This window comes from Kogia breviceps, chromosome 8 (assembly GCF_026419965.1).
Source record: "Kogia breviceps isolate mKogBre1 chromosome 8, mKogBre1 haplotype 1, whole genome shotgun sequence".
Taxonomy (NCBI): Eukaryota; Metazoa; Chordata; class Mammalia; order Artiodactyla; family Physeteridae; genus Kogia; species Kogia breviceps.
Window position 1 is genome coordinate 91,048,490 of NC_081317.1, and position 27,814 is coordinate 91,076,303.

The 27,814-nt window shown below is 45.8% G+C and overlaps 1 protein-coding gene across 1 annotated transcript in view; it reads left to right on the forward strand.

Moving 5' to 3' along the window:
- The first annotated feature begins 4,884 nt into the window (after positions 1 to 4,884).
- The window catches only part of LOC131761923 (stimulated by retinoic acid gene 6 protein-like), a 61,858-nt gene continuing 38,928 nt past the window's right edge, over positions 4,885 to 27,814 (forward strand). The window contains 4 exon segments of the mRNA XM_059073243.2: positions 4,885 to 4,890; positions 7,469 to 7,608; positions 24,400 to 24,475; positions 26,199 to 26,299. Of these exon segments, the coding sequence (XP_058929226.2) occupies positions 4,885 to 4,890; positions 7,469 to 7,608; positions 24,400 to 24,475; positions 26,199 to 26,299 (323 nt within the window).

Consider the following 27,814-nt stretch of genomic DNA (forward strand, 5'->3'; position numbering starts at 1 on the left):
AGAGTAAAGGAGGTTTTCTGGAAAGGATGCTTCCTCAACTGGGTCTTTTTTAAAATGTTAATATTTAATATTAATAATATCTTATGGAAAAACCCAAACGAATTTTTGGCCAACCCAATACAATTTTTAAAGGTTACACTCCATTTACAATTTTTCCAAAATGTTTGTGATATTCCCTGTGCTGTACAATATATTATTTTTTCTTTTCTTTCTTTAGATAGACTTCTTTTTAAATTTTATTATTTATTTACTTTTCTTTATTTTTTTGGCTGCGTCGGGTTTTAGTTGTGGCACTAGGGGTCTTCACTGAGGCATGTGGGATCTTTCATTGTGGCATGGGCTTCTCTCTATTTGCGGCATGCAGGTTTTCCCTCTCTAGTTGTGGTGCACCAGCTCCAGGGTGCGTGGGTTCTGTGGTTGTGGTGCACGGGCTCTCTCACTGAAGTGTGTGAGCTCAGTAGTTGTGGCATGCGGGCTTAGTTGCCCTGCAGCATGTGGGATCTTAGTTCCCCGACCAGGGATCGAACCAACATCCCCTGCATTGGAAGGCGGATTCTTTACCACTGGACCACCAGGGAAGTCCCTGTGCAATATATTCTTGTAGCGTATTTTAAACCTAATAGTTTGTACCTCTTACTCCCCCACCTCTGTATTGTCCCTGCCCACTCCCCTCTCCCCACTGGTAACCACTAGTTTGTTCTCTACATCTGTGTGTCTACCTCTTTTTTGTTATATTCACTAGTTTATTGTATTTTTAAAAGTGCATATAAGTGATATCATATAGTATTTGTCTTTCTCTGCCCGACTTATTTCCCTTAGCATAGTGCCCTCCAAGTCCATCCATGTTGCTGCAAAGATTTCATTCTTTTTTATGGCTGAGTAGTATTCCATTGTATGTATATATATATACCATATCTTCTTTATCCATTCATCTGTTGATGGACACTTAGGTTGCTTCCATATCTTGGCAATTGTAAATAATGCTGCTATGAACACTGGGTGGCACGTATCTCTTTGAATTAGTGTTTTTGTTTTTTTTAGATATATATACCCAGGAGTGGAATTGCTGGGTCATACGGTACTTCTATGTTTATTTTTTTGAGAAAACTCCATACTGTTTTCCAAAGTGGCTGCACCAATTTACATTCCCACTAACAGTGTACGAGGGTTCCCTGTTCTCCACATCCTTCCAACACTCAGTGGGGTCTTGAAGAGCCAGTAGGTGCTGCCTGGAAGGACAGTGGAGAGAGAGCACAGAATGTCCGAAGGCATGAAGACCAGAGAGAACAAGGCATAGTCAGGAGGGAGGAGAGAGCTCGTGGGGATGGGGGTGGGAGGTGCAGAGGCGCAGGAGGCTGGAGAGGGCAGTGAGGGCCAGATCACCAGCCTTGCCCAGCCAGCTTGAGAAGCTTGGAAATGTGGAATATCCAGGCTTGGCTCCTGTAGCTCAGGGCCTGCATTGTTGTCTGAGACTGACACTTTAAAGGTGGAGGGGAGAGGGACAGCACATACCCTTCAAGGAGCCAGAGGATAAGTCTTTGAGGAGAGTCCTTCCTACTCCGTTCTTCCCTTCGGCATCTTTTCCCAGGGCTTCCACCAAAATGCAAGGTAGGTACAGCAGCCACCTGTGCAGACTGCCACCTTGTGGGCAATACAGGGATTACAGATCTAGAAATGACTTCCTCATTCCTTAGTTCAATATACTATAGTATTTCCTAATAATTCAAATGAGCCAAAGTGCTGGGATAAGGTGCCCTTTGTTTGAGGGGAGGACAAAAATGCATACAGATGATCACCGAATGCTCAGAGGTATGAGTCTACCTGAAGCAGTGGGGTCGGTGAGAAGATGTGGGAAGGCTTCACAAAGGTGACATCTGAGCTGGGTCAGGTAGGGAGCAAGGGTCTTTAGAGACCACCTCTGACATCCTCACTTTACAGAGGGGGAGACTGCAGCCCAGGGTAGGAAGGGACTCGCTCAAAATCAGAGTCCTTCAGGTGGGTGTCCCAGGCCAGGGCCCCTTTTACTGTGCATGGTTGGCCTCCAGTTAAAATGGGACCCCCTCCCAGTGCCAGAAATGGCCTTTGCAGAATCTGATCTCCTGCTCCTCCCTGTCCCCGGGCAGCCCCATCCCAGCAGTTTGTCCAGCCTGTCTATTGCTGCAGTAATCGCTTCCCTCGTTCTCTCTGCCTGTGATAAACTGCAAAGCACCGAAACCCTCCCCAGGGAGGACACGGTACTTAAGCCAGGGTCTTGGCTGACCTGGGACGAGGGCACAAGGTGTGTCTCCAGGGCATCTACCCTCAGGGACTACCATACTTCTCAGTACACAGGTACTTTGTAAATTTGGTGACCTGAATGGATGGGTGAGGTCAGGGAAGGGGAGGTGGGTGGCACCTGAGAGGTCAGTCATATCTCTTGTGGACTTCTCCAGAGCCGAGTCTAGTCTGGGAAGATAAACTGGGGGGACCAGGTCACAAAGGTCACTGAACATTCTTTCTTCTGCCAGCAGGGGGATCCAGGCCTGTTTGTGACAGAGGAGGAGGGGCGGGATGGGAATACAGGATAGTTTCGTTCTTTTTCAAAGTGAGAAATATTGTCCCTAGTCAAGGGTCATACTCATTGGTGTTACTTAAGGAAGAAATTGCCCTGCCCTAGGTCTTCCAGATATTTTGGTTCTTTCTTTCTAAATTACATAATTAAGCCATCTGTCTATGGAATAAATAGAGGCTGTCCTGTGATAAGCTCCCAACACTCAGGAAACAAGCATGGCCTTTGTGATGCACTGCTGAATTTCCTTCTGTCATGTCTCCAGAACCCTGGACCCTGATAAACACAGGGCTTAAACAGAGTAAGCCTTCCTAACCTGGGTTCTCGTGTAGTCATCTCTTTCCTCACGTTCTGCCAACTGCAGCACCATTACATGGCTCCCGGAAAGAGGTCTCTAGCGGAATGCTTAGGGCTCTGTTCTATTAAATGTTTTTATCAATAACCTGGATGAGTTCAGCGAAAGTGTTCAAATGCCCCAGTACTTCAAAAAGGAATTAATGTGCATTGGTTAGAAGAAGCAGTATTCAAAAAGGCTTGCAGAGGTTAGAATGGCCGAGAGAAATCAAATGTTGAACTGTCCTACAGATGCATGTCAAGTTCTGCGTTTAGACTCGACACTAAAATGAGAAAGCATGAGAGGGAAATTGAAAAGGATTACACAGGGTTCTCTCCATGTTCAAAGAGGCCATGTCTGGAGCATGGTAGCCCCTTAGAAATGGTTCCTTATTACTGTGACTGAAACTGTGCTGAACTTAAGTATTTTAGAACAAGAGTCTTGGCTTTTCTCCCACTTTAACATGGCTGTCTTCCTAACTCCCCTGGGCAGTCAGTAGCAATTCAATAGTGACTCTTCCTTAATGGTGTGAAGAGAGGAATTGTAGAATCGTGACGGAAGTAACCAGGAGAATCCAATAATTTAAAATATCCATTTGAAGTCTGGGCAGTGGAGCCAGGAAGCACCTGGCAGATGGGCGCTCACACAGGAGATAAGCATCTCCATGTGCCTGAAGGAGGAGAGCTTTACAATTCTTTTCTCTGAATGATGCGGCATGGATGTACCGAGAACTGCTTCTTCTGGGAAGCAGAGGGCCTGGTTTCAGAAGAAACACACTGACAGTGTTTCTTTGTTTGCAGGTGTCCAGTAAGAGAGTTATGTTGTACTGATCCTCATATTTCTCTGTCTTTTTCATTTTTCTTTCATCATTTTCAATTTTGAAAGCAAGCATTTGTGGGGCCTCCCCTGTCTCCCAGGTGTCATGGCGAATCAGGTCGAGTCCTGGCTTGCACCCTCCTGAGCATTTTATATTAGCTCATTTCAACCTCATCTGTCATGAAGTAGGTATAGCTTGTCTCAGATAAAACCAAGAATCAGAGGGGTTAACAGCATAACGTGGCCAAAATTAGAGCTGGTAAATGGTGGAGTTGGCCCCAAAGTCCACACTCTGTACCACTGCCCCAGGCTGCTTCTCCACAAACATGTGCTAAATGGACAAATAAAGAAGGCCTAAATACATGCCATAAAAGAGATGTAGGCCAAGCCAAGAGACATAAGATTACACCATGGTGATCAGGATATTATGCCAGATATTATGCTTGAGGTGGAACTTAATGAACAAAAAACCATGGTGATAAGCAGGTGGGAGGTGCTGTTCTAGGCAGGAGTAAAGGGATCAAGGTGAGCGAACACAGATGGCCTGAATTGTCGGCTATGGTGCCTATTCACCGCCTCCAGGACCCCCTCCCGCTCCATCAGAGCTAATTAGACCAGGGCTGTTATGGACTGAATTGTGTGCCCTCCCAAATTCATATGTTGAAGCCCTAACCTCCAGTACCTTAGAATGTGACTTTATTGGGAGACGGGGCCTTTCAGAGGTAATGAAGTTACAAGGCCATTGGGGCAGCCTGATGCAATCTGACTGGTGTCCTTATAAGAAGAGATTAGGACATAGAGATGCTAGGGTGCAGGTGCACAGAGAAAAGGCCACGTGAGGACACAGCGAGAGGGCAGCCCCCTGTAAGCCAAGGAGAGGCCTCAGGAGAAACCACACTTGCAGACACCTTGATCTTGGACTTCCAGCTTCTGGAACTGCGAGAAAATAAAGTTCTGGTTTAAACCACCCAGTACATGGTATTTTGTTACGGGGGTCCTAGCAAACTTATACGAGGGGTGTAGGACTGAGCCAAAGACAGGAAGGCGTAGACTGGCTGTGATCACCTGGGAAAAAGATGAACTGGGGCAGATCTTTTCTCTTAGCAGTTAGAACTGGGGAACCCTGGGAAGGAGCCAGTGGACTTTGGGGGTAGAGGTTGAAAGGATACTATGAACTAAAGTCAGGATGGTGGTGAGTTAAAACCCCAAGAGAGCAGAAGCCCTAAGGAAGCAAAGGGGCTGAGTCAGAGAGAGGAAAGATAGAAGAAAAAGGCCAAAAAAGGAGAGAGACAAGAGAAAGACCACTTGGCCACAGAGGGGAGGAATCTTTCCCAAGAGTAGCTTCAGTCTCCAGTGCCTTCCCTGGTTGGGCCCCAGCCCTTGCAGGGGAGGAATTGGAAACCCCTTTAACTCCAGGCATCTCGAGTGGATCTCTGTTCCTTGTTCCCTAAAGAGCGAGAGTAACATGAAAGGCCATGTTTAGGGATGGATAAGCAACTTCGAAAAAAATAGAGATGGAAACCAGTGGAGATGAGGCTGGAAAAGAGGGTTGAAGCAGCTTCTTGGAGGGTTTGGAAAGCCAGGGTTGGGAGAGCAGACCATGGAGGATGTTTGGCAAGTCTGAGCTGTGCTTTAGGGAGATGCGTGTCTGCACTAGGCATGGAGACTGGAGGCTGCAGAGCTGTTAGAGAGCACTTGTGTTGGTCCAGGCAGGAGGTGGTGAGGGCTGCAACTGCGGCAGTAGCAGTGTGAATGGAAAGGAAGCTGTATTGATTAGGATAAGGACTAGCTGCTCTAACAAACAAACTCCAAAGCATATAATGGCTCTTACATAATAGAGGTTTATTCCTTATTTGTGTAAACTCTCAAATGGCTATTCCTAGCCTCCTCAAGTGTTGATTCAGGGACCCAGGCTCTTTCCATGTTGTGGCTCCACCATTCTGAACACCAACTCCAGGCTGGCAGAAGGGAAAAGAGGAATGAGCCCTCTGACATCCAAGGGATGGATAAGAGCCACCAGGAGGCAGAACGAATGAGGTGAGAGAAGGGGAGGAGCCACAGACAACTCATGGGTGATAAGAGTGTGATGTTGCCATTAACTGGCCTGGCAGCTGATGGATGCAGTGAATCAACAAACAAGAACACCTGGGGTCCAGTTCCCATTTGGCTCTGGATGATCATTTGGGAACAGGGTGGCCATTTAGAATCCATGGGCCATTCTAGTAACTGGGAAATCTTAACACACTTCTCTGCAGCAAGAGTCACTCTCTGCCCTGATCAGGACTTGACCATTCCTTAGCTTCCTGCATCTCTCTCGGTGTTATTTGGTTCTCGGTCCCACTGATGAGTGTTTAGTTCCTGTTCTGTGTCTCAAGGTCAGACTCCTGAAAGAGATGACTGTTGGACAGAATGTCCATCACAGATGGCAGATTGATATGGTTTATGACTGGCTGCCCTTAGGTCAGGCACTCAGCTTTGGTCCAATGAGCAGTGCTCTGGGGCATTGCATGGCACCAGTATGGATGCTCACACCCTTGGCACAGCTCTGTGGACATGGCAGGCTTTCTAAGGCTAGTCCTCTTAGTGTACTTCCCCTCCTTAAGCCTCTGTCTTCTTATCCTTAAAATCAGGAACTTGGACCATATGATGCTTATAAGTTCTCCACATTCTGTGCTATGTTAGCTAGGGCAACACTAGCTGCTGTAACAAATAAGCTGGCACTTCACTGGCTTATTACAATAGACCTTTCTTTCTTTCTTTTTTTTTTTTTTTTTTTTTTTTTTGCGGTAGGCGGGCCTCTCACTGTTGTGGCCTCTCCCATTGCGGAGCACAGGCTCCGGACGTGCAGGCTCAGCGGCCATGGCTCACGGGCCCAGCCACTCCGCGGCATGTGGGATCTTCCCGGACCGGGGCACGAACCCGCGTCCCCCGCATCGGCAGGCGGACTCTCAACCACTGCGCCACCAGGGAAGCCCACAGACCTTTATTTCTTGCTTATGGACAGTTGGTGTAGAGGACAGCTTCCTCTACATGGTCATTCAGGGACTCAGGCTCCTTCCCATCCCATTCCTTTAGGGCCTTTGAGTCCTAAACCAGCAGGTGCAGAAGGGGAGGGTATAAAAAACACACTTGCTTCTTAACTGTCTTAGCCCAGAAGTAACACACATCACTTCTGCTCACATCCCATTGGTAGCCTTGATCCCGTGTTTATTCCTAGACTCCTGGGTGGGCTGGGGAGTATGCCCCCTGGCTGGGCAGGTCCTTGCCAGCAACAGCTTCACTTTATGGCAAGGGAGCAGGAATTCCTTGTGGACAGCTATCCCCGGTTCTGCCACGTGGGTGGGGTTCGGTTTTGAACTTGTCTCCAGCCACTTCTCCCAGCAAATTGTCTTGTTTCCAAGGAGAATCTTGAAGCCAGTGGTGCTAGTTTCCTAGTTTATTGCCTTGAGGCAGAGTCCTACTTTATTGCCTGTAATAATTCTTACAGCTAGCCGAAGAGGCCTCAGCTTCTGGGCAAAGCTCCAGTAGCTCAAGGAGCCAGTGCCCACGGCCAGTGAGGGCTAAATGAGACTGCAAGAGTCTTGGAGAGGAACTAGGAGGGCAGTTCCTGCTTCTGCATGAGAAAGCGTGGGAAGGGCGGTAGAGCAGAAGAATAGCCAGTAGTGTTCCCAAACAAGGAAGGAGGCCACCCACTTGCTGTCCTTTCTCTGGTAAATATTTGACTGGATGTTTGCCTTTCGCTGAGGTTTTATTTTTGGGTTCTCTGAAAGGAACTGGGCAGAACGTCAGAATATCAGAAGCACTCATCACCAAGAGGCAAGAGAAGCCCAAAGAACAATCCAGAGAAGCAGATTGCTCCCCAGAGCTGCAGGCAGTGCTTTTCTACCAAGATGCTCTCCTCAAACGCAAGGTGAGTCATCGGGGTCAGGCTTGAGACAAGTTATGCTGGACAACTGTATGTGCCTGGCAACTGTATTCGTCTTCTTTTCTTTTTTTTGGCCATGCCCTGACCATGGATTGAACCTGGGCCCCTGCCAGTGAGAGCACCGAGTCCTAACCACTGTACTGCCAGGGAGTTCCCCCTTCTTTTTTAATTAAATAAATTTTAATTGATGTATAGTTGAGGTACAATATTAGTTACAGGTGTACGATGATTCACAATTTTTAAGTGAATACCCTCCAAATCCATCCATGTTGTTGCAAATGGCAAAATTTTGTTCTTTTTATGGCTGTATAGTAGTCTATTGTACATATGTTCCACATCTTCTTTATCCATTCATCTGTTGATGGACACTTAGGTTGCTTCCATATCTTAGCTATTATGAATAGTGCTGCTATGAACATTTGGGTGCATGTATCTTTTCAAATTAGTGTTTTTGTTATTTTCTGATATATACCCAGGAGTGGAACTGCTGGGTCATATGGTAGTTCTATTTTTAGTTTTTTTGCGAAACCTGGCAACTGTCTTCTTTGCTATGGTGATTCATAGAACCAGGAGGAGGGCATGGTTTACCTAATTTGTAGGCAGCTGGCACAGAGGAAGGAACTATGGGTCCGTGAATAGATTTCTGTTTGTCTTCAGTTTAGAGCCACAGAGTGGAGTGGAAAGAGCGCAGATACGGTGTTAGAGGACCTAGGCTTGAGTCCTGGCTCTGTAGTTTCTAGCAGATCTTAAAGCCTTGGTTTCCTCATCTATTAATCAGGTATAATAACCCCTGTCCTACCTAACCCACAGCTTTGTGAAGATCATCTGAGAAGAGAATGTGAAAGGACTTTGAGAGCTGTACATTCCCATCTAGAAACGTTCTCACTCAAACATATAAACTTAAACACTTCATTTTAAATGATCCCAGAACTAAAAAGCCTGCTCAAAAATAGAACAAAAATTAGAGCCGTCACTTTCTGGTGTCATAGTGTTTTCTGTCTAGATTGTCAAGGGATGTTATTGTGGGGATGGAAAAATAATTTTCCCTCTACGCTTCTAGGTTCTTGACTGAGACACCCCTGTAATAAAAAGATTAACAGGAGAAAAACAAACAAATTTAATAACATGTATGCCTCCTGAATACATGGGAGATACCCAGGAAAATAGAGTAACTCCCCCAAATGGCTGAAGCTGTCACCCTAAATACCATCTTCAGCTGAAGACAAAAGAAAATGTTGGGGTTGAGGAGTTAGTTGTAGGAGGTTATCAGGAAAAGCACAGTAAACAAGGGTAAGGTCATTATGCAGATTTAAATAATTGTTTTCTACATTGATAAGAGTTTCTAGAGATAAGGTCATCTTACCTTGTCTATTTTATCTACCATTCCTGGTACAGTGAGGAAGACACCTTTACAAACAAGAGATTTCCCCCATACATGTAAATGTCTCCTACAAAAGCTCCATTTTTAGAGCTTCCCCTATGTCTGCAGTTTCTTAAAAATAACCATCTTAAAATAATCCTTATGCTGAAGAGGCATATCTTGGGGTGACAAATTCTGCCCCCCTTCATCCCACCTTTGAAACTTCAAACAAGTTTCACAGTCCAGAAGCTGAGTTGACAAATTGCTCCATATCTCATTGAACCTGTCTCAGTAGTGAGAATAGGTCAGCTTAGTTAAACAGTTGTGTCTCATTTCAGGAGGTGGTCTTGCAGGTGTGCTCCCAGAGTTAGGCCTAGATAGCGCCAGTGGTCAGGTATTCATTAAGAGGCATTTCTATGGAAACAGAAGAAAACCAAAGCTTAATGGTTGGAGAAGACTCTAAACCACTTTCTGAGCCCAGGAGGCAGCCAGTCAAGAAGATTTTCTATGTGTTAGGGTTGAAACATCTTTTGCAGTTTGAGTGTCTCTGATGATGTCATCAGGTGTTCAGTTACACTTTCTGAGTGGCCCACAAAGCAACAGGCACAAACAATGTCTAAACATGAGCTGTTATGGTGATTTCTCTGAAGTTTATATCAGGCCATTCACATTCAGTTTGCAGGGTTTCAGGGAAAAGGGCAGCTTTTGTTTTTAGTGGTTCCAAGTCAAAAAGGTGGGAGAAAATTGGAAACATTAGTTTGGAGATTTGTAGCCAGATATTTGAGGAAACTAGAATTCAGGATCCAGTCCAGTTTATGGGTAGAAAACAAAACCTCAGAGACAATGAACAGAACTAGAATCTTATCTACAAGTGTGTATTATAGTTTCTACTGAAACATAATTTTTCTAAAATCACCCTTATTTCTATCAAGGATAGCCAAATGAAGACTAATTTGTTCACAAAATAGGTCTAGTTTCAATAAACTTGTCCCGATTATTTGTGCAAGCACAGAAAGAATAGCAATTGACCATGGTAGGGTCATTTAAACATTCTTTGCTGGCTTTTCATAAGGAATTTCAGATTGAACTTTTAAAGGCATCTAGAGGTCAGGAAGCCAAGCCAAAGACTTTCCATCAGACTTTGCCTTAATGCTTATAGATTTGGGTTGATTCCTCTCTTCTTGAGGTCCCCCAAGTATCCTGTACCTGCCAGGAAGGGACTTTCCTTACTAACCTGGTAAGACTGTCAGGAACCCTGAAAGCAAGGTGCCAGGCTGTTTTTCCAAGAGGATTTATTAACTCTATAAACTCAGCCTTAATTATTTAAAACTGTCTTGTCATATCTGATTCTATGAATCTTCTCAAATCTGACATTCCAACCAAAGCTTTGATAATATAACAAATGTTTCCAATTGTGTCCTGTTACAAGAAGAATAGATTCTTATTAACTTATGCAAATAAATATTTTGTCATAAAGAACATTCACTAAGCTTCCAAATTCTGGAGGGATCATGTAGGGAGAAAAAGTAATTGTTTCATCCTTATTCACAAAGGTACACTTTATCAAATTGCTCTAAGTCATTGGTAGCTTAAGAGAAAAAGTTTCCTTAATATTAAAGAACTTAATCTGGAAAAAACAAAACATTAAAGAACCAACAATGTTCCAGACAAAAAGTCATAAAAATTATAATCATCATCATTACTTCGTTCGGTCTGTTATTAATTCTTGTTCTGCTTGAATCCAGTTTTTTCATCAGTTCTGGAGATTCTTACTCAGTTCAGTTTTATGATCTTAAAGTTATCAGAAATCTGTGCTTGCCAGAGTCCTTTCCATGAATCTCCTTGAAGATGAAGCACACTTGCAAACACTTCTGCAAAAGCATCAGAGTAAAACAGTAACTTCTGTAAATGACAAAGACTTAAAAATGGCCATGGTTAAAGATCTGATTAGAGTTTATTACAATGCAATTGACAAAGAAATTTGGTTATCTCTGTAACAAACAACATTCTAGTATTATTAAGGTGATTACTAGAATTATGACTGATTAACCTTATACCAGACATATCAGAATTTTAGGAATTTCATACAATTTCTGGAATGCTTATATACCTATACAAATACAACTAAAGAAGGCTTAGTATTACGTCTTATTTGACAATGCTTCCCATGTAATTTAACATATCAATAAGCCTCTGTCTCTCTGTTTTTAAGGAGAAAAAATCTTTTGAGATGTTCCAGGGGCCCTCTGGGAAATCCCGAAATTACTTCCATGTCAAAAAGACTTTAGTTAGAGTTTGATTTGGTGAAGTTTGTCAAAAATATCAAAAAGTTTGGACATTTGACTAAATAAGAATCACACTATGAAACAATACATAGCTGTCTATTTAACCAAAGTGACAATAAAGGATTTTAAAGGCAAATAGAGATTGTTACACAGTTGTGAGCAAAACTTATCTCTTTTAATATTGAGATGATTTAGTTCTCTTAAATAATCAAAGACCTGATTAAGACAACATGAAGCACAGGAAATTATTTTGATAAAACACCAAATCTTCGCTTTCTAGACAGGTTACTTAAGAGGGAAAGAAAAACCTTTCACAACTTCTTATCAGGAGAAGACCAATAGTCCAATAGAACTTTGTCCTTGTAACAGATAAAAGAAAATCAAGTTCCAGTTTTATGTAAGTACACTATTGATATTAAGGCTTATTTTAAATACCCTTATAATAACAATTTAATTTTAGCCAGCTTGATTACACAACATAAAATTCTCTTTCTCTCCCCCTTCAACTTTCTATTTACATTTAGTTTATCCTTTATTTTCCACCTTCCCATTCTGAAATAGCCAGCTTTACTTTAGGACAAAATCACTTTCATTTCCTTCAACAGAAATGCATCTCCATACATCATATCTTTTCTTAGGTAAAAATATACCTTACTTTTCTTGTATACAGAGTTGTTTCCCATATTATTTCTGGTAGCTTTAATTACATATATTAATTAGAATTCTTAACCCTTAGCAATCTTAACTTCTAGTGAAAACTAAGAAGTGAGCAATTGTGAACTATTGCACCAGAATTCCATAGACTGGCAAATTTATGAATACATTTCATAATTTTGAAGCATATACTTTTTCATAGTACAATCTTTCAATGTGGCACAAAATACATTTACTAATAAACCCAAATATCTTTAGTTTCTCTGTAATAAGAAGATAAGAGTCAGTAAACCTATGTTCAGTAATTAATGTTTCACTGTTTCATCTTATTTGGAAATGATCTAGATATTCAATGAGATTCCATTATTTAACTTAGCTTAGCAAAACTTTGAGGTTTCAAGTTACCAAAAAGATTTTGGTAGCTATTTTTTTAAATTACTTAATTATTTTTGGCTGTGTTGGGTCTTCATTTCTGTGCGATGGCTTTCTCTAGTTGGGGCGAGCGGGGGTCATTGTAAATCGTGGTGCGCGGGCCTCTCACTGTTGCAGCCTCTCTTGTTGTGGAGCACAGGCTCCAGATGCGCAGGCTCAGTAGTTGTGGTGCACAGGCCTAGTTGCTCCACGGCATGTGGGATCTTCCCAGACCAGGGCTCAAACACGTGTCCCCTGCATTGGCAGGCAGATTCTCAACCACTGCACCACCAGGGAAGCCCCTGGTAACTATTTTTCATTAGAATACCATACACATATTTATTGCTGAAAAGTTCACCTAAAAACTCTGATCCCAGGGGCTTCCCTGGTGGCGCAGTGGTTGAGAGTCCGCCTGCCGATGCAGGGGACGTGGGTTTGTGCCCCGGTCCAGGAGGATCCCACATGCCACGGAGCGGCTGGGCCCGTGAGCCATGGCTGCTGGGCCTGCGCGTCCGGAGCCTGTGCTCTGCAACGGAAGAGGCCACAGCAGTGAGAGGCCCGCGTACCGCAAAAAAAAAAAAAAAAAAAAACACTCTGATCCCACTTACATCTATCTACATCACTTCCTCCCAACAATTATGTTTACACTATTCACAGAAATCTAATGAGACATTAGACAAAGTCAGCCATCATCCCAAGCTATTTTCCTTGCTGACCAGTTTTGCAACAGAGATAACGTTATCTATGTATTTATGAGAGTTTTAGAATAGCCAATCGTTACAAACACGTGTCCTTCAACCCACATAAGTAGAGCTCTTTATACATTAATTTCAACAATACCATCTGGAGGTAGAGAAATATCACATGTCTACAACATACATGTATAAACATACATAAACATAAAGACAGATGCAAACAAGACCTTATAACTATTGTTCTAAAATTTTAGCCATGAGACTGTGTCAGACCATACATAGCCCATATGGTCTTTAACTGTAAAGACCATACATAGCCCAATGTCCAGCATGTGATAAACCTTCAATGAACGATAGCTATTATTATTATTTTATTAAGTGAAAAGAAATGAAAATGAATGTTGCTTTATTGGACAGTTAAGAATGTTAGGGAGCAGAAAATGGGCTTTTGTCTTCTTCAGTCACCAATTTTTTGCATGGTAACTCTGTCTGAAGTTGTCAGATAGGCGTGAAAACACTCCCATACACTCCCTCCGAAAGGAGGGTACTTTCCAGGTGCATACCATTCCTCTCAGTACAGTAAGCTCAAAATGAATGGGCAAGGTCAAGGCAAAGGAAAATAAACAGAGATCTGGACACACAGAGGAGAAAACAGAGAGGCCCTGGGAGAAGATGGAATAAAGACAGGCCAGACACAAAAGGTCAATCAATATCTCATCTTAAAATTAGCACCCTTGGGGACTTCCCCGGCAGTCCAGTGGTTAAGACTCCACCCTTCCAATTCAGGGGGCGTGGGTTGGATCCCTGGTCCGGGAACTGAGATCCCACATGCCGAGCAGTGCAAAAAAAAAAAAAAAAAATTAGCACCTGTGTTTGAGTCCCACTGTGGACAAGTGACAGGCTCCCTCTGACCTGTGCTCTCTGAGGATCCAGTGAGACCTTGGGGATGAGAGTGCTTTAGAAACTGTAAAGCACTGTTATTTCCCACAGTGCCCTGCTCAGAACAGGGGAAGATCTCACAGCCCCTCTGCCCTAGGGGAGAGCTCTGTTCCCAACTTGACTGAACTGATTCTGTCTCTCTGAGTCAGTTAACCAGGTGGTGGTGGAGCCAAGGCACCCAGCCAGGGTGTCCAGCTCTTTGGTACTGTGGCTCCTGTGTCTCTCCGTAACGCCAGTGTCTGCACCCCCTCCCCCGGGAGGGGCCCCAGGGTCTGCTGGGGGCCGGGCTGCTGCTTGGAATCCTCCACTCCCACCTCGTGGAATAGCGCCTCTGGGAGGGAGTTGTAGGGAAGGTGGAAGCAGGCCTGAGAACCAGCAAGCATGGTGCTTCCTAATTAACAAAGCACCATTCATACCATTCTCTAATGATCTAGGGAAGTAGATCACACCCATTCTACAGATGAAGCAACCAAGGCTTCAGGAGGAGAAATGATTCACCCCAGGTCGCAAGGTCTCTGACTCCAAATCCCAGGCTTTTCCTCTGGGCAGATCTGAGGACCCACATGGGCACGAAAACCCACCTGTACACACTGTCTGGTGAAGGTTACCAACCAGAGCCGAGAATTCCTACCTGTAAAGCAAGGTCCAAATGGATGGGAGTAGTCAAGGCAAAGAAGCGGAAAACAGATTTGGACACACAGAGAAGACAGAGGCCCTGGGGAAAAAATGGAATCAAAAAAGGCTATCAATGTGTGTTTCATTATGGAACTTCCCCTAATTCTCAGAGAGTCACTGGAAGGGACAGACAGGGACAAACCAATAGGCAATAAGAGAGACAAGCATAGAAAGACACATGGAACTTTCTAGGAAGGCTGTCAGAGGCAAGCCTGAGGGGGATGGAGGAGCTGGGAAGAAAACAGAAGGGACCGTCAGCAAAGTGGCAGCCTATGTGGGTTTTGTGATAGTCGTGGACTTTATTTTATTTTAAAAATTTAAACTTTTTATTATGGATGTGTACATATTTATACAAGAGAAGAGACAATAATATAAAGAACCCCCTATTCCCATCACCCAGCTCCAACAATTGTCAACACATGGGCAGTCCCCTGGACACCCCTGCCCACTCCCCCTCCTCAGACAGCCTGTCATTTCCTCATAGATTTCATCTTGAGAGGGAGTTTACTTTCCCCCACACCATTCTTAAAGCTGTGCATGCACCAATGACCTGCACACACATCCACTCTCAAATCTTCACAAGCCCCCGCAATTCTCATGTCTTTGTGCCGAAAGAACTTACACTGCCCTGGCCGTAGGAACAGAAAAATTCATTGACGAGTCATGGAGGGTGACAGCTGGCAGTTACTTACGTGGTCATCCACGTTGCCAGGGTTCAAGTCCTGGCTCCACTGCTCACTGGCTGGGTGAGCTTGGATGAGTTTCCTCATCTTCTGGTGCCTCAGTTTTCTCATCTGTGAAATGGGGTGATGATAGTACCTCTCACAGGCCTGTTGTGAAGGTGAAATTAGTTAATAAAAGCATAACCCTTAAGGTATAGCTTGGTGCACAGTAGGCCCTTGAGAAACATTAGCTTTCCATCCATCCATTTAGGAAACGTTAGTGGGCACCTGCTGATGCCACATGATGGACCAGGAGCTGTGCACATGAGAAGAATGAGGAAGGTCCCTGCCCCCTAGGATCTCCCCATCCGTTGGGGGACACAGACGCATTAAAAGACTTTTCCACACAGTGGGCTGGCTGCTGTGACTGTGGGCTGAGTCCCAAGCAGTCCAACCTTCTCAATTTAAAAGTGACCAAACTGAGACCATGGGCCCCCCTGAACCTAAGGAGCCACAGCACTTAGCAGCAGAGCTGGGTGGCCTCAGAATGGTTTTTGCTGGCCAGCCACCTGTATGTGAGAGCCTCAGAGGAAGCTGGTGGCTCTGGAGGACAGTGGGGCCAATCTGGGCAAGGGTGATCTGGGCCCCCCCTGCCTGCAGTGTGGGGCAGGACACTGGTCACAGGGCCAGGTATGTGCAGCGCTCTGGCTACTGGTTAACCAGGTAAAGGACTTCAGTCCACTGTGTGGTCAGGGGCCCAGGGCAGGGGAGTCCCGGACACCCCTTCACCTAGCAGGAGGCCAGCTGCCCATGACGTGCACTGGATTGGGGCTGGGGAGGCGCTCAGTCTGGAGAGGGCTGACCCCAGATGCTCCAGGGACAGAGGAGCAGATGGGGTCTGGCTTCTGTTGGGTTTTTTTTTTTTTTTTTGCGATACGCGGGCCTCTCACCGTTGTGGCCTCTCCGGTTGCGGAGCACAGGCTCCGGACGCGCAGGCTCAGTGGCCATGGCTCACGGGCCCAGCCGCTCCGCGGCATGTGGGATCTTCCCAGACCGGGGCACGAACCCGTGTCCCCTGCATCGGCAGGCGGACTCTCAACCACTGCGCCACCAGGGAAGCCCGGGGGTCTGGCTTCTGAGGAGGTAGTAACAGCCAGTGAGAGTCCCCTTTCAACCCAATGAAAGAAAATCCTTTTCTTTGGTCCAAAAGCAGGGAATGGATGGGAAAGATCAATACTGACTGAGCACTGGACTCTCATTGTATCTAATCCTCACGGCAGCCTGTAAGGGAGTATTAGATCCATTTTCAGGATGAGAAGAGTAAGGCCCAGAGCCCATCTATGGGCACACAGCTAATGATTGGTGGAGTGGGGCTCACTCCCAGGTCCAGCACTTTTCCCTCTGGGCCCCCTTACTCAGTGAGAGGGAAGGGGAGACTTGGAGGATTCCCACCACTGGACGTGCCCAGATGAGGCTTCGTGGCTGCCCCTGTGAAGGGGGCTGGAGGCATGTCCTGGGGGCATTCAAACCACCCATGGCCTTGGGTTCCAGAGCCTTTGAGTGACGAGGCAGGAGTCTGTGAGTCCGTGGCCAGGGCTGCACCGGAGTGTCTCACGTCAAGGGTGTGGACAGGGTGCAGCTCAGCTGTGTGCTTGCCCAGCACGCAGAGTACACAGATGTTTCCCTCTCTCCCGCCTACCTTCCTCCCCTTCCTTCTCCCCTCTTCACTCATTCATTCAGCACTTGCTTGGATTTGTTATGTACCTTGTCCCTAGTCAGAAGCTGGTGGTGGGGTGGGGTGGGGGATAGTAGGAGTTCAAAGTGGAATGAAGCATGTTTCTTGCTTATGAAAAGCCCAGTCTGAAAGTGAGAGATTAAGCATGAAAAATGCACCTGTAGCAGGAAGCAGAAATGATGAGCCCCAGAGAGCACCCCAGGCTAAGTCTGGGGGAGGGTGGAGTGTCCTTTCCAGGTGACTCTGGCCTCAGGGGGATGAGCAAAGAGGCTGGTGCAACAGTTCCAGACAAGTGATAAGGCCTGAGCTAAAGAGTTTCCAAATGACCTTACCTGCTGTCTATCCATCAGAACAAGGCCTGGTATCCGGGAACCCTAAAGTGCAAAGACCAATACTTGCTGACAGTGTCAGGAGTCAGAGGCCTTCAGGGGTGCACAGCCCCTACCCTAGCACTCACCTCATAGTCAAGTCTTTTTTTTCCCAAACAGCTGGTTGACACCCATTAGCGGGTTGTAAAATTAATTTTGTGTTCACAGCCAGCATTTTACAAAATGGGATGGAAAAGAACAAAATGAATAGAATTGAATTGAATGAAAGTCACCAGAGATCATATTGTTTTATGAAAATTTGTTTTGCACACATGTATCCGAACTGGGTCATGGCTATAATGTATATTTGACTCGTAGTCAAAAAACTTAAAAACACTGATCTGGTTCAACCCCCTCATTTTGCAGAGCTTTGGGAGAAGAGGGTAGGGTGGGACACTGGCCCCCTCCTGTGTTCTCTCTACTAAACTTGTCTTTCCCCTAAAGCATAGTTTATATTGACCTAGGTCTCCAAACTCAGCCATCCTCATTATTCCTGACCACTCCCAGAACAGTGTCCCACCTGTGCAGTGGTGTGCCAGGAAATGTGTAGTAACTGGCTCCCTGAAAAAAGTATGCGTATACGTACATAAGTTTAATATAAATTGTACTGTTAGAATAGATAATCACACAAAATTTACAAATAATAAAATATACAATGATCTTTCTTGCAGATTGCACAGAGCCAGTTAAATCTCAAAGAATGCTTTCATTGATTTTTGCCAGATTCTTGTGTCTGTAGCCAACCTGCCATTGACCCATGAGGATATTTTCGACATGAATGTTGGCTGATATTTTTATTGACATTAATGAGTAACACAAATGTAAAACAGTGGAGACAAGGTATAAGTCAGAACTTCACTCATTTGTCAATGTCAGTTGCCAGAAACGATTTTTTTGGATGAATGGGATAAGAGTTTTAAATTCTAGAAGAATATTTCCTCTTTTTTTTTTTTTTTTTTGCTATTCACAATGTAATGGCTACAAACATATGTTTAAATTTAATCTGCCTTGTTAACATTTTCTCTGTCACTTTCTAGACAGTCTGCAGAACAGTAAATCAAAGCCTGATTTGTAGTGTTCACCCATTTCCCTGGTATAAATTCTCCCAGCATGGCTAATTTCAGGCTAACAACATGATGTTGCTGACATGGAGAAGTGAGGAGAGGCACAGACGTGGCACAGACCGTAACAGAGTTTTCATGGTGCAGACATAACAGATGTAAATAACTTCTAGAGAATAAATCATAGCAAAACGTAGCAAAATAATTAGGAAGTGATGGGTTTTGAGGCTTTACCACCTTCCTTTTAAATAACTTATTTAATTATACATTTATGTAATTTAATTTTTACCAATGGTGGTGTTTAACAGCCGGCTTGCAAAATTCCTGATAATATGACAGTCCCAAGCTGGTACAAGTCCGAGCCCAAGGCAGGACTGTGGGGAGGCTGTGTGTTAGAGGATTGATGGGATTCACAAAGGCAGGCCAGGGCTGGCCCAGAGTCAGACACCCCATCACACAGGCTACTGCATTGCTGGAGGCATCATATGGACGGGCACGCGTGCGCACACACACACACCTCTCCCTCATTCCCAACCCTTCTCTGCACTCAGAAGTGGGAACCAGGTCAGGGTCCTTCTCACTGAGCCCCTTGAGCTGGACCTGAAGTAGTCCTGAGCTTCGTGATGTTTTCTGCTCACTGGCCCTCTCTGGGCCTCACCTTCCTGAGGGAAGTTCCCATGGAATTTACCAGACATGCCCTTATCCTGTCTGTGCCAGGTGCTGGCCTGGACTTGGGATCAGAGATGAGTCAGCCATAGCCTGGAAGGTCAGCGAATGCTAGGAGCTCCAAGGGGTCACATGAGCCAGCAGCGGGGGCTGGGACGATGGTGACATGCAGGGGTGCCTGGCTCCCAGCCTCACCTCCTCCTGGGCAAGTTAGGTATCCTCTCCTGGCTTCAGTTCCTCATTATGAAAAGGAGGTGATACAATCTACCTCACAAGATTCTTGTAAAGATTAAATAAGGTAACATAAAATAGCAGGATTCCTAGGACATAGTGACACACAATAAAGTGACATTAATCAGTAAAAGCTATTATCATATGTTTAACTTATGACTATTATTTATTTATTTATTTTTGGCTGAGTTGGGTCTTGCTGCGCGCGGGCTTTCTCTAGTTGCGGTGAGCGGGGGCTACTCTTCGTTGCGGTGCGCGGGCTTCTGATTGCAGTGGCTTCTCTTGTTGCGGAGCACGGGCTGTAGGCGCCGGGCTTCAGGAGTTGTGGCTCGTGGGCTCTAGAGCGCAGGCTCAGTTGTTGTGGCGCACGGGCTTAGTTGCTCCATGGCATGTGGGATCTTCCCGGACCCGGGCACGAACTCATTTCCCCTGCATCGGCAGGCAGACTCCCAACCACTGGGCCACCAGGGAAGCCCCGAATATTTTTTAAATAATGAAAGATTTGTAATTTATACCCTATCACAGAACAAATCTTGCATGTTTTCACTTTATGCTGATTCCTGGGCAACTTCCCTTCAGAATGGTGTTTTATTGCTTTGGCATAAAATCCAGTCTTTTCCCTGATTACAAAAGCAAGCCATTCATTCATTCAACATGTGTTTATTGCTGTCTACTTTGTGTCAAGCACTGTTCTAAGCAGCTATTGAGCAATACATCTGTGTACTACCCTTGGGAAAGTCAAGAAAATCATTTTTAAAAAGTAGAATGAATGCAAATCTTACAACCCAGAGATGACCACAACTTGGGATCATATTGTTTTATAATTTTTTTTTTTTCACTTAACAGTGTATCATAAGCACAGTTCCAAGCTATCATCAGTGGAAATCGGATTTTCTACATTTGCGGGTGCTGTTTTGCTGCTGCCCTGCAAAAGCTGTTTACCCCTCGACAGATCTGCCCCTCGAGCCCTGGACCCACTTGGAAGCAGTATAAGTCTTAGAGACCAAGAAGGGGGTCTCAGTGGCCTTCTAACTTGGATTGACTCCAGTGCCTGCTTCATCTATTCACTGCTGGAGTGAAAGCATAGCTATGGACTCCTTATTTAGAGAGCTACACTCTCTACTGTCCCTGATCTCACCTGTTTCTAGCTGCTGCCAGACTAACTCTCAGCTCTGCCCTCCAAGCAAAAGACCGGCTCAGCAGTGAATCTGTGTAGGCAGAGTCACCCTGATAAAAGAGTTCTGTGGGTCTGTATATCCTAACATTAGAAATTGCCTTTCTTTATTAAATGAATTCCATTTCCTTTATTGATTAAATGAAGAAATCAAGTTTAGTCCGATCCCATTTTTGCTTGAAACTAGAGGTTATAAACACACATAATTATGGAAGGAGAAAGGGCTTTTAGTTACTACTTTATACATTTGTAAGTATTTTGAATGTTTTACGATGAACATATATTACATTTAAAATGTTATACACACATATGAGGGAGGGAGGGAGGCAGGAAGAGTGAGAATCTTAGCATTCTAGTACCTGAATTCAGGCACCTCTGATTATTTCCGTAGTGTATATTTTGTAGAAGTAGAATTCCTAGAAATGGAATTGCTGTATTTAAAGGTTCTTGGTGTATATTGCAAATTTTATCCTCAGAATGGTTATACCTCCTTACACTTCTGATTACCAGCAAATGAATACCAACTTGTCTTAACCTTCACTAATGCTGGGTAGCAGTGGTCCCCAACCTTTTTTGGCACCAGGGACCGGTTTCATGGAAGACAGTTTTTCCACGGAACCGGGGCGGCGGCTGAGGGGTGGTGGCGGGGGGGCGGGGGGAGGCTTGGGGGAGGGGGGAGGCGGGGGATGGTTCAGGCGGTAGCGATGGGAGCGATGGGGAGCTGCAGATGAAGCTTTGCCCGCTCACCCGCTGCTCACCTCCTGCCGTGCGGCCGGGGGGCGGGGGGTGGGTGGGTGGGGGTTGTAACAGGCTGTGGACCAGCACTGGTCCATGCCTGGGGCTTGGGGACCCCTGCTGGGTGGTATTGTTAGTAATTCCCACTTTAATAGATAAGACAGCATTTCATCTTAATTTCTCCTTTTATTACTAGTTGAAATTTTAAAAATTTATTGAATATTTGTATTTCTTCTTTGTTGGTGGCTTAATATTCTTTGGACAGTTTTGTTCTTGTGGTGTTTCAATTGTAGTCTTTATTTCTTTTTTTTCTCTTCCTGTATTTGCTGGAGTGATGGAATTTTCATTCCTTCATATACACTTTTTTTTTTTTTTTTTTTGCGGTACGCGGGCCTCTCACTGTTGCGGCCTCTCCCATTGCGGAGCACAGGCTCCGGATGTGCAGGCCCAGCGGCCATGGCCCACGGGCCCAGCCGCTCGGCGGCATGTGGGATGTTCCTGGACCGGGGCACGAACCCACGTCCCCTGCATCAGCAGGCAGACTCCCAACCACTGCGCCACCAAGGAAGCCCCCATATACACTTCTTAATACATTGATTTACTTTCTATTTATATCCTTCTAGTAGCTAACTGTGGATTTTTAACATACTTACTTAGAATTATATTTTACTTATAAAGCCCAGAAAGAGAAAGCAGGTTTCTACATCATCTTTCTAAACATGACAAGAACTTGGTCATCATTTCACTTCCCTTTGTATCTACACCTGTTCCTACCCACCTCTCCCTTCTTCCATGTGGGGAATCATCTGGTATTTCAACTCCAAATTGGCATTTCAGACATTTTATTTCACAATAATTATCTAGATATTTAACAATACATTTTCCTAATTTCTCTGTTTGTTATTCCTCTTAAATTCTTCCCCTTCCTCCTACATTTACTTGAGAATTTCCTCCAATATTTCTTTCAATGAAGGTCTTTCTGAGTCTTTGTGTTTCTAAAAGTGTATGTATATATAGTTAAAGTCCTGTGCTCAGGAATAATGGGAAGTTTTGCTAATTAATTTCTGTGGCTTTTTGCACCCTTCTACTTCCTCCTAGGTTCATTCTTCTTGTAGAGAATTTCCTCTACTCCTTGTCTCAGAGAGGTTCTGTATTAACTTCATTTCCTTAGGAGTAAGCTCCTCTATCTGTTGAAATTTTGGCTCCCTTTGGTGGTGTAATCTTTCCTCATGTTTGATGTTTCTGGGTTGGGAGCTTGTCTTTGTGCTGGAGCTTCCACTGGGATATTTGTTTGGGAGTGGGTGGCAGCTGCTGCCACAGCTAGTACTAAGGAGTGCTTTCAGTGCAGCAGGATGGAGGTAGGATGTACCGCTCGATGGGGTACCTCAGCAGCTGATCTACATCCAAAGCACCCAGTCCTTCCCAGGTGCCACCTGTGATTTGGAGCACTGCCTTTCTCTCTGTGACCCATGTATACTACTCCCAGAGAGGTTTACCCTGTTGCTTCTGGTCGGTCAGCAGGGTGGGAGGACTCTTGGGTCTCTGTGAGACCCCAACTCATCATTCTGTGGTCTGTCGGCAGCCCCCGCCTGCATCAGCCTCTTGCATATGAGTGTAGAGCACCTTTCTGTGGTCACAGCCTGTAGCCGTGCTGGCTGATGCTTTTTCTCTTTGATCTAGTCCTAACTGCTCTCCATCATTCAGCATCTTCTAGAAGTTTCTGTGTCCCTGATAGATTCCCTTCTTATTTTCAAATATGGCTGTTTTTTTTCTTTCTTAAAAAAGAATCTTTTCTGCTATTTTGAGGGTTTTTGTAGAACGAGGAGACTGATGTATGTGCTCAGTTTACTTTCCTAACAACAGAATTCTAAATTTTATAGTTCTATCACATTTCCGACAGCATGAGGCACCCTCATCTCCCCCCACCACTTCTAGGTTGTCTCATTCCTAGGTTTGGACATCACCGTGGAGTACTGGAATTTTAAAAACTTTCAGGGAAATATGCCATGCTCATGGGTTCCCAGAGGAATGCTCTTCCTGGAGACTTCTGGGAAAAGTGGGAGCTGACCAGGAAGGAAGCCCGAGGGATGGCCAGATGGATGCTGCAGGAGTGAGGCACAGAGTCAGCAAGGATCTGGAGGGTGAGCGTTTGCCGAGGTGGTGCAGTGCAAGTCAGAGCAGCGATAGCGAAGTGTGGCGGGAGCCCAGAAGGGAGCAGTTCCCTTTCAAAGAGAGGCCAGGAAACTGCTGTCATGTGTTTCAGACACGAGACCCCAGCGGCCTTGTCCTGCAGACTCTGAGGTCTGGAGAGGACAGAGTCCACACTCTGTCGTCCAGATGACCGCTGTCCTGCCCCAGTAGCCCAGCAGTGAATCAGAGTGAGCAGATGCTTCTTGACCTCTGGCTATGAAAAACCATATCTAAAGGCTGGTTTCCTGTGAAGTTACTGAAGCTTAAGTCTCAGGGGCCCTCACTTGCACAGGACCCTACCAATGCTCTAGGAGGGTGGGAGGCACCTTGGTTAAGTGTTTACATGGTGATATGTTTTCCTTAAAATATGAAAAGATATTTTTGTAGTTTTATTTGAAAAGGACATCCAAATAATACAAGCTTTGGGTGCCAAGGAACCTGAATCTGTCCGTGACTATGTCATCAAGGAAAGAAGGAGTTAGATCCAGTTAGTAGGGCAGTTGTATAGATAATGAAGCTGGAGAAAGAGATATGAAAGGAGGTAATCCACTTAGGGAAGACACATCACAGGTGAGTGGCGCTGACTCAGAAACAGAAGTTAAAAAAGATCAGATGGGGCTTCCCTGGTGGCGCAGTGGTTGAGAGTCCGCCTGCCAATGCAGGGGACATGGGTTTGTGCCCCGGTCCTGGAAGATCCCACATGCTGCTGAGCGGCTTGGCCCGTGAGCCATGGCCGCTGAGCCTGCGCGTCTGGAGCCTGTGTCCGTGGCGGGAGAGGCCACAACAGTGAGAGGACCACGTACCACACACAAAAAAAAGATCAGATGATCTCCATGGGCTACAAGCCAAATTCGTGACAGTGATGCTCAAGGCTGAAGGGTCAATGACTGCAGCAGTGACTGATGATGTGGATGTGTATTTCGGTTGTTTTTCAGGACCAGGCAGCTAAATGGCACTTGTGCCAGCTCGGTGAACATGGAGCTCTTCCTCCATTACTCCCTCATCCCATCAGTAAGTGAAGGCAGGGGAGGGCGGATGAGGGAAGAGAAGGGGAGCTGGGCTGCTCCCATACACAGTCTCCCAAAGGGATCTGAATGGGTCGGCAGAGGCTTGCTCCCTTACATTATGCACTAAAAACACAGGCAGAAGAAGGCTTTGAAGGTCCCAAGAGTCAGGGGCACTGACTTTTAGGGGAGTCAAAAACGGCTTTTCTGAGGAAGCAGCGCTGGAGCTGAGGTCTGTTGGAAGACATAATGAAGAACATTTCAGGCAGAGGGGAGAGCACGTGCAAAGGCTCCGTGGCGGGCGGGAGCCCAGAGAGTGGGAGGAGCTGAGAAGGCTGGCGTGGCTGGAGTGGGGAATTGGAGGTGGAGGTGTCTGGGGAGGTGGGCAGGGCCAGGCCGTGTATGAAGGAGTTTTGTCTTTGTTCTGAATACAATGAGAAGTAGTGGCTGGCCCAAGGATGGTATGATCAGATTTATGTGTTGAAATGATCACTCTGTTTGCAAGTGGGGATCAGGTTGGAGGCAGGTAAGAGAGGAGGCAGGAAGACCAGTTAGGAGATGGTTGCAGGGGTCCAGGTGAGGTGATTTTACATCATCCTAGATGATGGTGGTCACCTCCAGATGTTCAAGGGGTAAAAGCAGTAGAATCTGGTAATGGGTTGGATAGAGAGATGAGAGAGAGGGAGAGGTTGAGGATGACACTTGGGTTTGTAATTTACACAGCTGGAAGGATGGTGGTATCTGCCATTCACTTGTTAAGGAAAATTAGAGGGGATCCAAGTTTGGTGTGGATGAAGGAACAAGGCAGGGAGGAAAATCATGAGTTCCATTTAAGACATACTGAATTTGAGAAGCGTTCAACACATCAAAAAGAAATGCCAACTATGTAGTTGAACATATGATTCTGGACCATGGCTGGAGGTTCAAGTTTGTGAGTCTTCTGTGTATTTGGTGGCCACTGAAAGTGTGGATGGACATGGATGGGATCACCGAGGAAGAGAGGATGGGGGAGTAAGAGGAGTGGTCCTTGGACTGAACCATGAGGAGCTTCACATCTGATGGTTGGATAAAGAATGATCCAGCAAAGGAGACTGAGAATTACTGGAAGAAAACCAGAAAAGTGTGGCTGATAGAAGCATAGGGAAGAGAGTATTTCTAAGAGGAGGAAGAGGTCAACCCTGAATGCTGCTGTGAGATCAAGCAGATTTGGGCTTAATGTTTACATTTGGATTGAGCAACAAGGTGGTAATTAGTGACTTTGGCCAGAACTGCTTCCGTGGAGTATGGGAGTAGAAGCCATGTTAGGGGGTCGAAGAGCAAGTGAGAGGTGAGGAAATGGAGACAGCAAGTGTAGATAATTCTTGGGAATTTTATAGGAGAATATGACTGAATCCACAGGAATAAAAAGCAAAGAAGGATTTGCCACCTGAAAGCTATGACCCATTTTTTACGGATGAGGCCACTGAGGTTCAGAGAAGTTAAGTCTCCCTCCCAGCCAGTATGTGGGAGAGACTATATTTGAACCCATGTCCGTTCAGAGCAACACAAAGGAAAGCTCAGTACAAAACATTCTGGAAGCTCAACGGTGCATGCAGCCAGCTGTCCAAGTCTGGAGTTTGAGTCCTAGACATTCTGAGTGCTTTGCTCACCCACACACTCTCCTTCAGTGAGGGCACCGAGGGGCTGAGGACAAATGTTCCCTCTGACAAACTCATCTTCTCTTGCTATAGCTTTTCATCATTTTGGTCTTGTCCCTTCTCCAAAGACGAGAGCACCATAGACAGAGAGATGGCGCCTCTTACCTCCTGGGGAACTGCTTCAGAATGATCATGTGAGTTGAGCCAAGGTCCATCACTACAGCTTGGGGTACTCTGTGTTTGGGACCAACGCCATTTGTAAGACTAGGCTAGCCACCAGTTACCTCCCCACCCACCTCTACCCCGCCGTGGACAGCCCTGCCCCTCCCTGCCCCTATCCACCCAAGGCCCAGAGAGTTCAGAATTGGCTTCCAAGCTACTGAGCCCTCAGCACCCAGGGCTGCCCAGAAGTGCTTAAAACAACTTGAAGAGGCTCAGCTCACTACAGGAAAGGTCTTCCCACACACAGCACCATGGCTACCCCAAGAAGCAGGGGGGAGAGAGTTCCCTGTCCCTGGTGGCAGCAAGCCTCCTTGTTGGGATGGAGGCACGAGACATGCCCCAGGAGAGCCCGCTGGACCAGGGAGCTTTCAGGGCCTTTCCAACTCTGCCATTCTGAATCTCTGCTCCCCTTCACACATTTTTCCTTGAGTTCTAATTGTTCATCTCTCTGCCTCATCACCCTCTACTTACTACTAATGATGATGATGATGATGATGATGCAATTAGCATTTATTGCATTCTGACTCTGGCCCAGGCACTGAACCATCTGCTTTGCCTGCTCTACTAGAATGGACCCCAGCATGGTGGAGGTTGTTATCCTCCTGTAATGGATGAGCTAGCTCAGGCTCAGAGAAGTTGAGTCACTTGCCCAAGGCCACAGAGCTACCAAGTGACAAGAGCTTTAACCCAGATCTGGTCGCTTTTGGCTCTGATTCTCCCAGTGTCATAACCTGAGAAGACTCAAGGATGTGAACACACTCAGGTCTCAGCCTTGGGCTCTGGAGAAGGGAGAGGAAGCCAGGATGTCAGGATGGAGTCTAAGGGTGATCTGACCTTTGCGGTGAGAGAAATCCAACAACAATGTCCATATACCATATACCAGCCCAGAGTAGCAAACATTCTGGTTACCACCCATTAGAGCAGTCAGCCCTTCCCAAACTGCCTGGTCTAAGCCACATTGGCTGAGGCACAGAGAGAGACTGAGGCTGGTGGATAAAGATGATCTTCAGACTTTGCCCTGGGCATTTGGCATGTAGGGCCTGGTGCAGGACTTTTTAAGTAAGACCGCTATATGGATCATGTTAAACTGCCTTGAACTCAATTAATAATGGCACAGTTTTCTTGCTCTCTGGCCACTTTCTTATGAAAAGCCCCGCTTTCCTGAGTAGTCCTTTTTTTGTGTGTGGTATGCGGGCCTCTCACCGTTGTGGCCTCTCCCGTTGAGGAGCACAGGCTCTGGACGCGCAGGCTCAGCAGCCATGGCTCACGGGCCCAGCCGCTCCGCGGCACGTGGGATCTTCCCGGACCGGGGCACGAACCCGCGTCCCCTGCATCGGCAGGCGGGCTCTCAACCACTGCGCCACCAGGGAAGCCCTCCTGAGTAGTTTTAGCTCACCGCGTCTTCACCCATTAATAACCCTCCGCATGTGCATGACACTCCACAGTTTATACAGCAGGACTTCATTTGCCATCCACAGTGTCTCTGT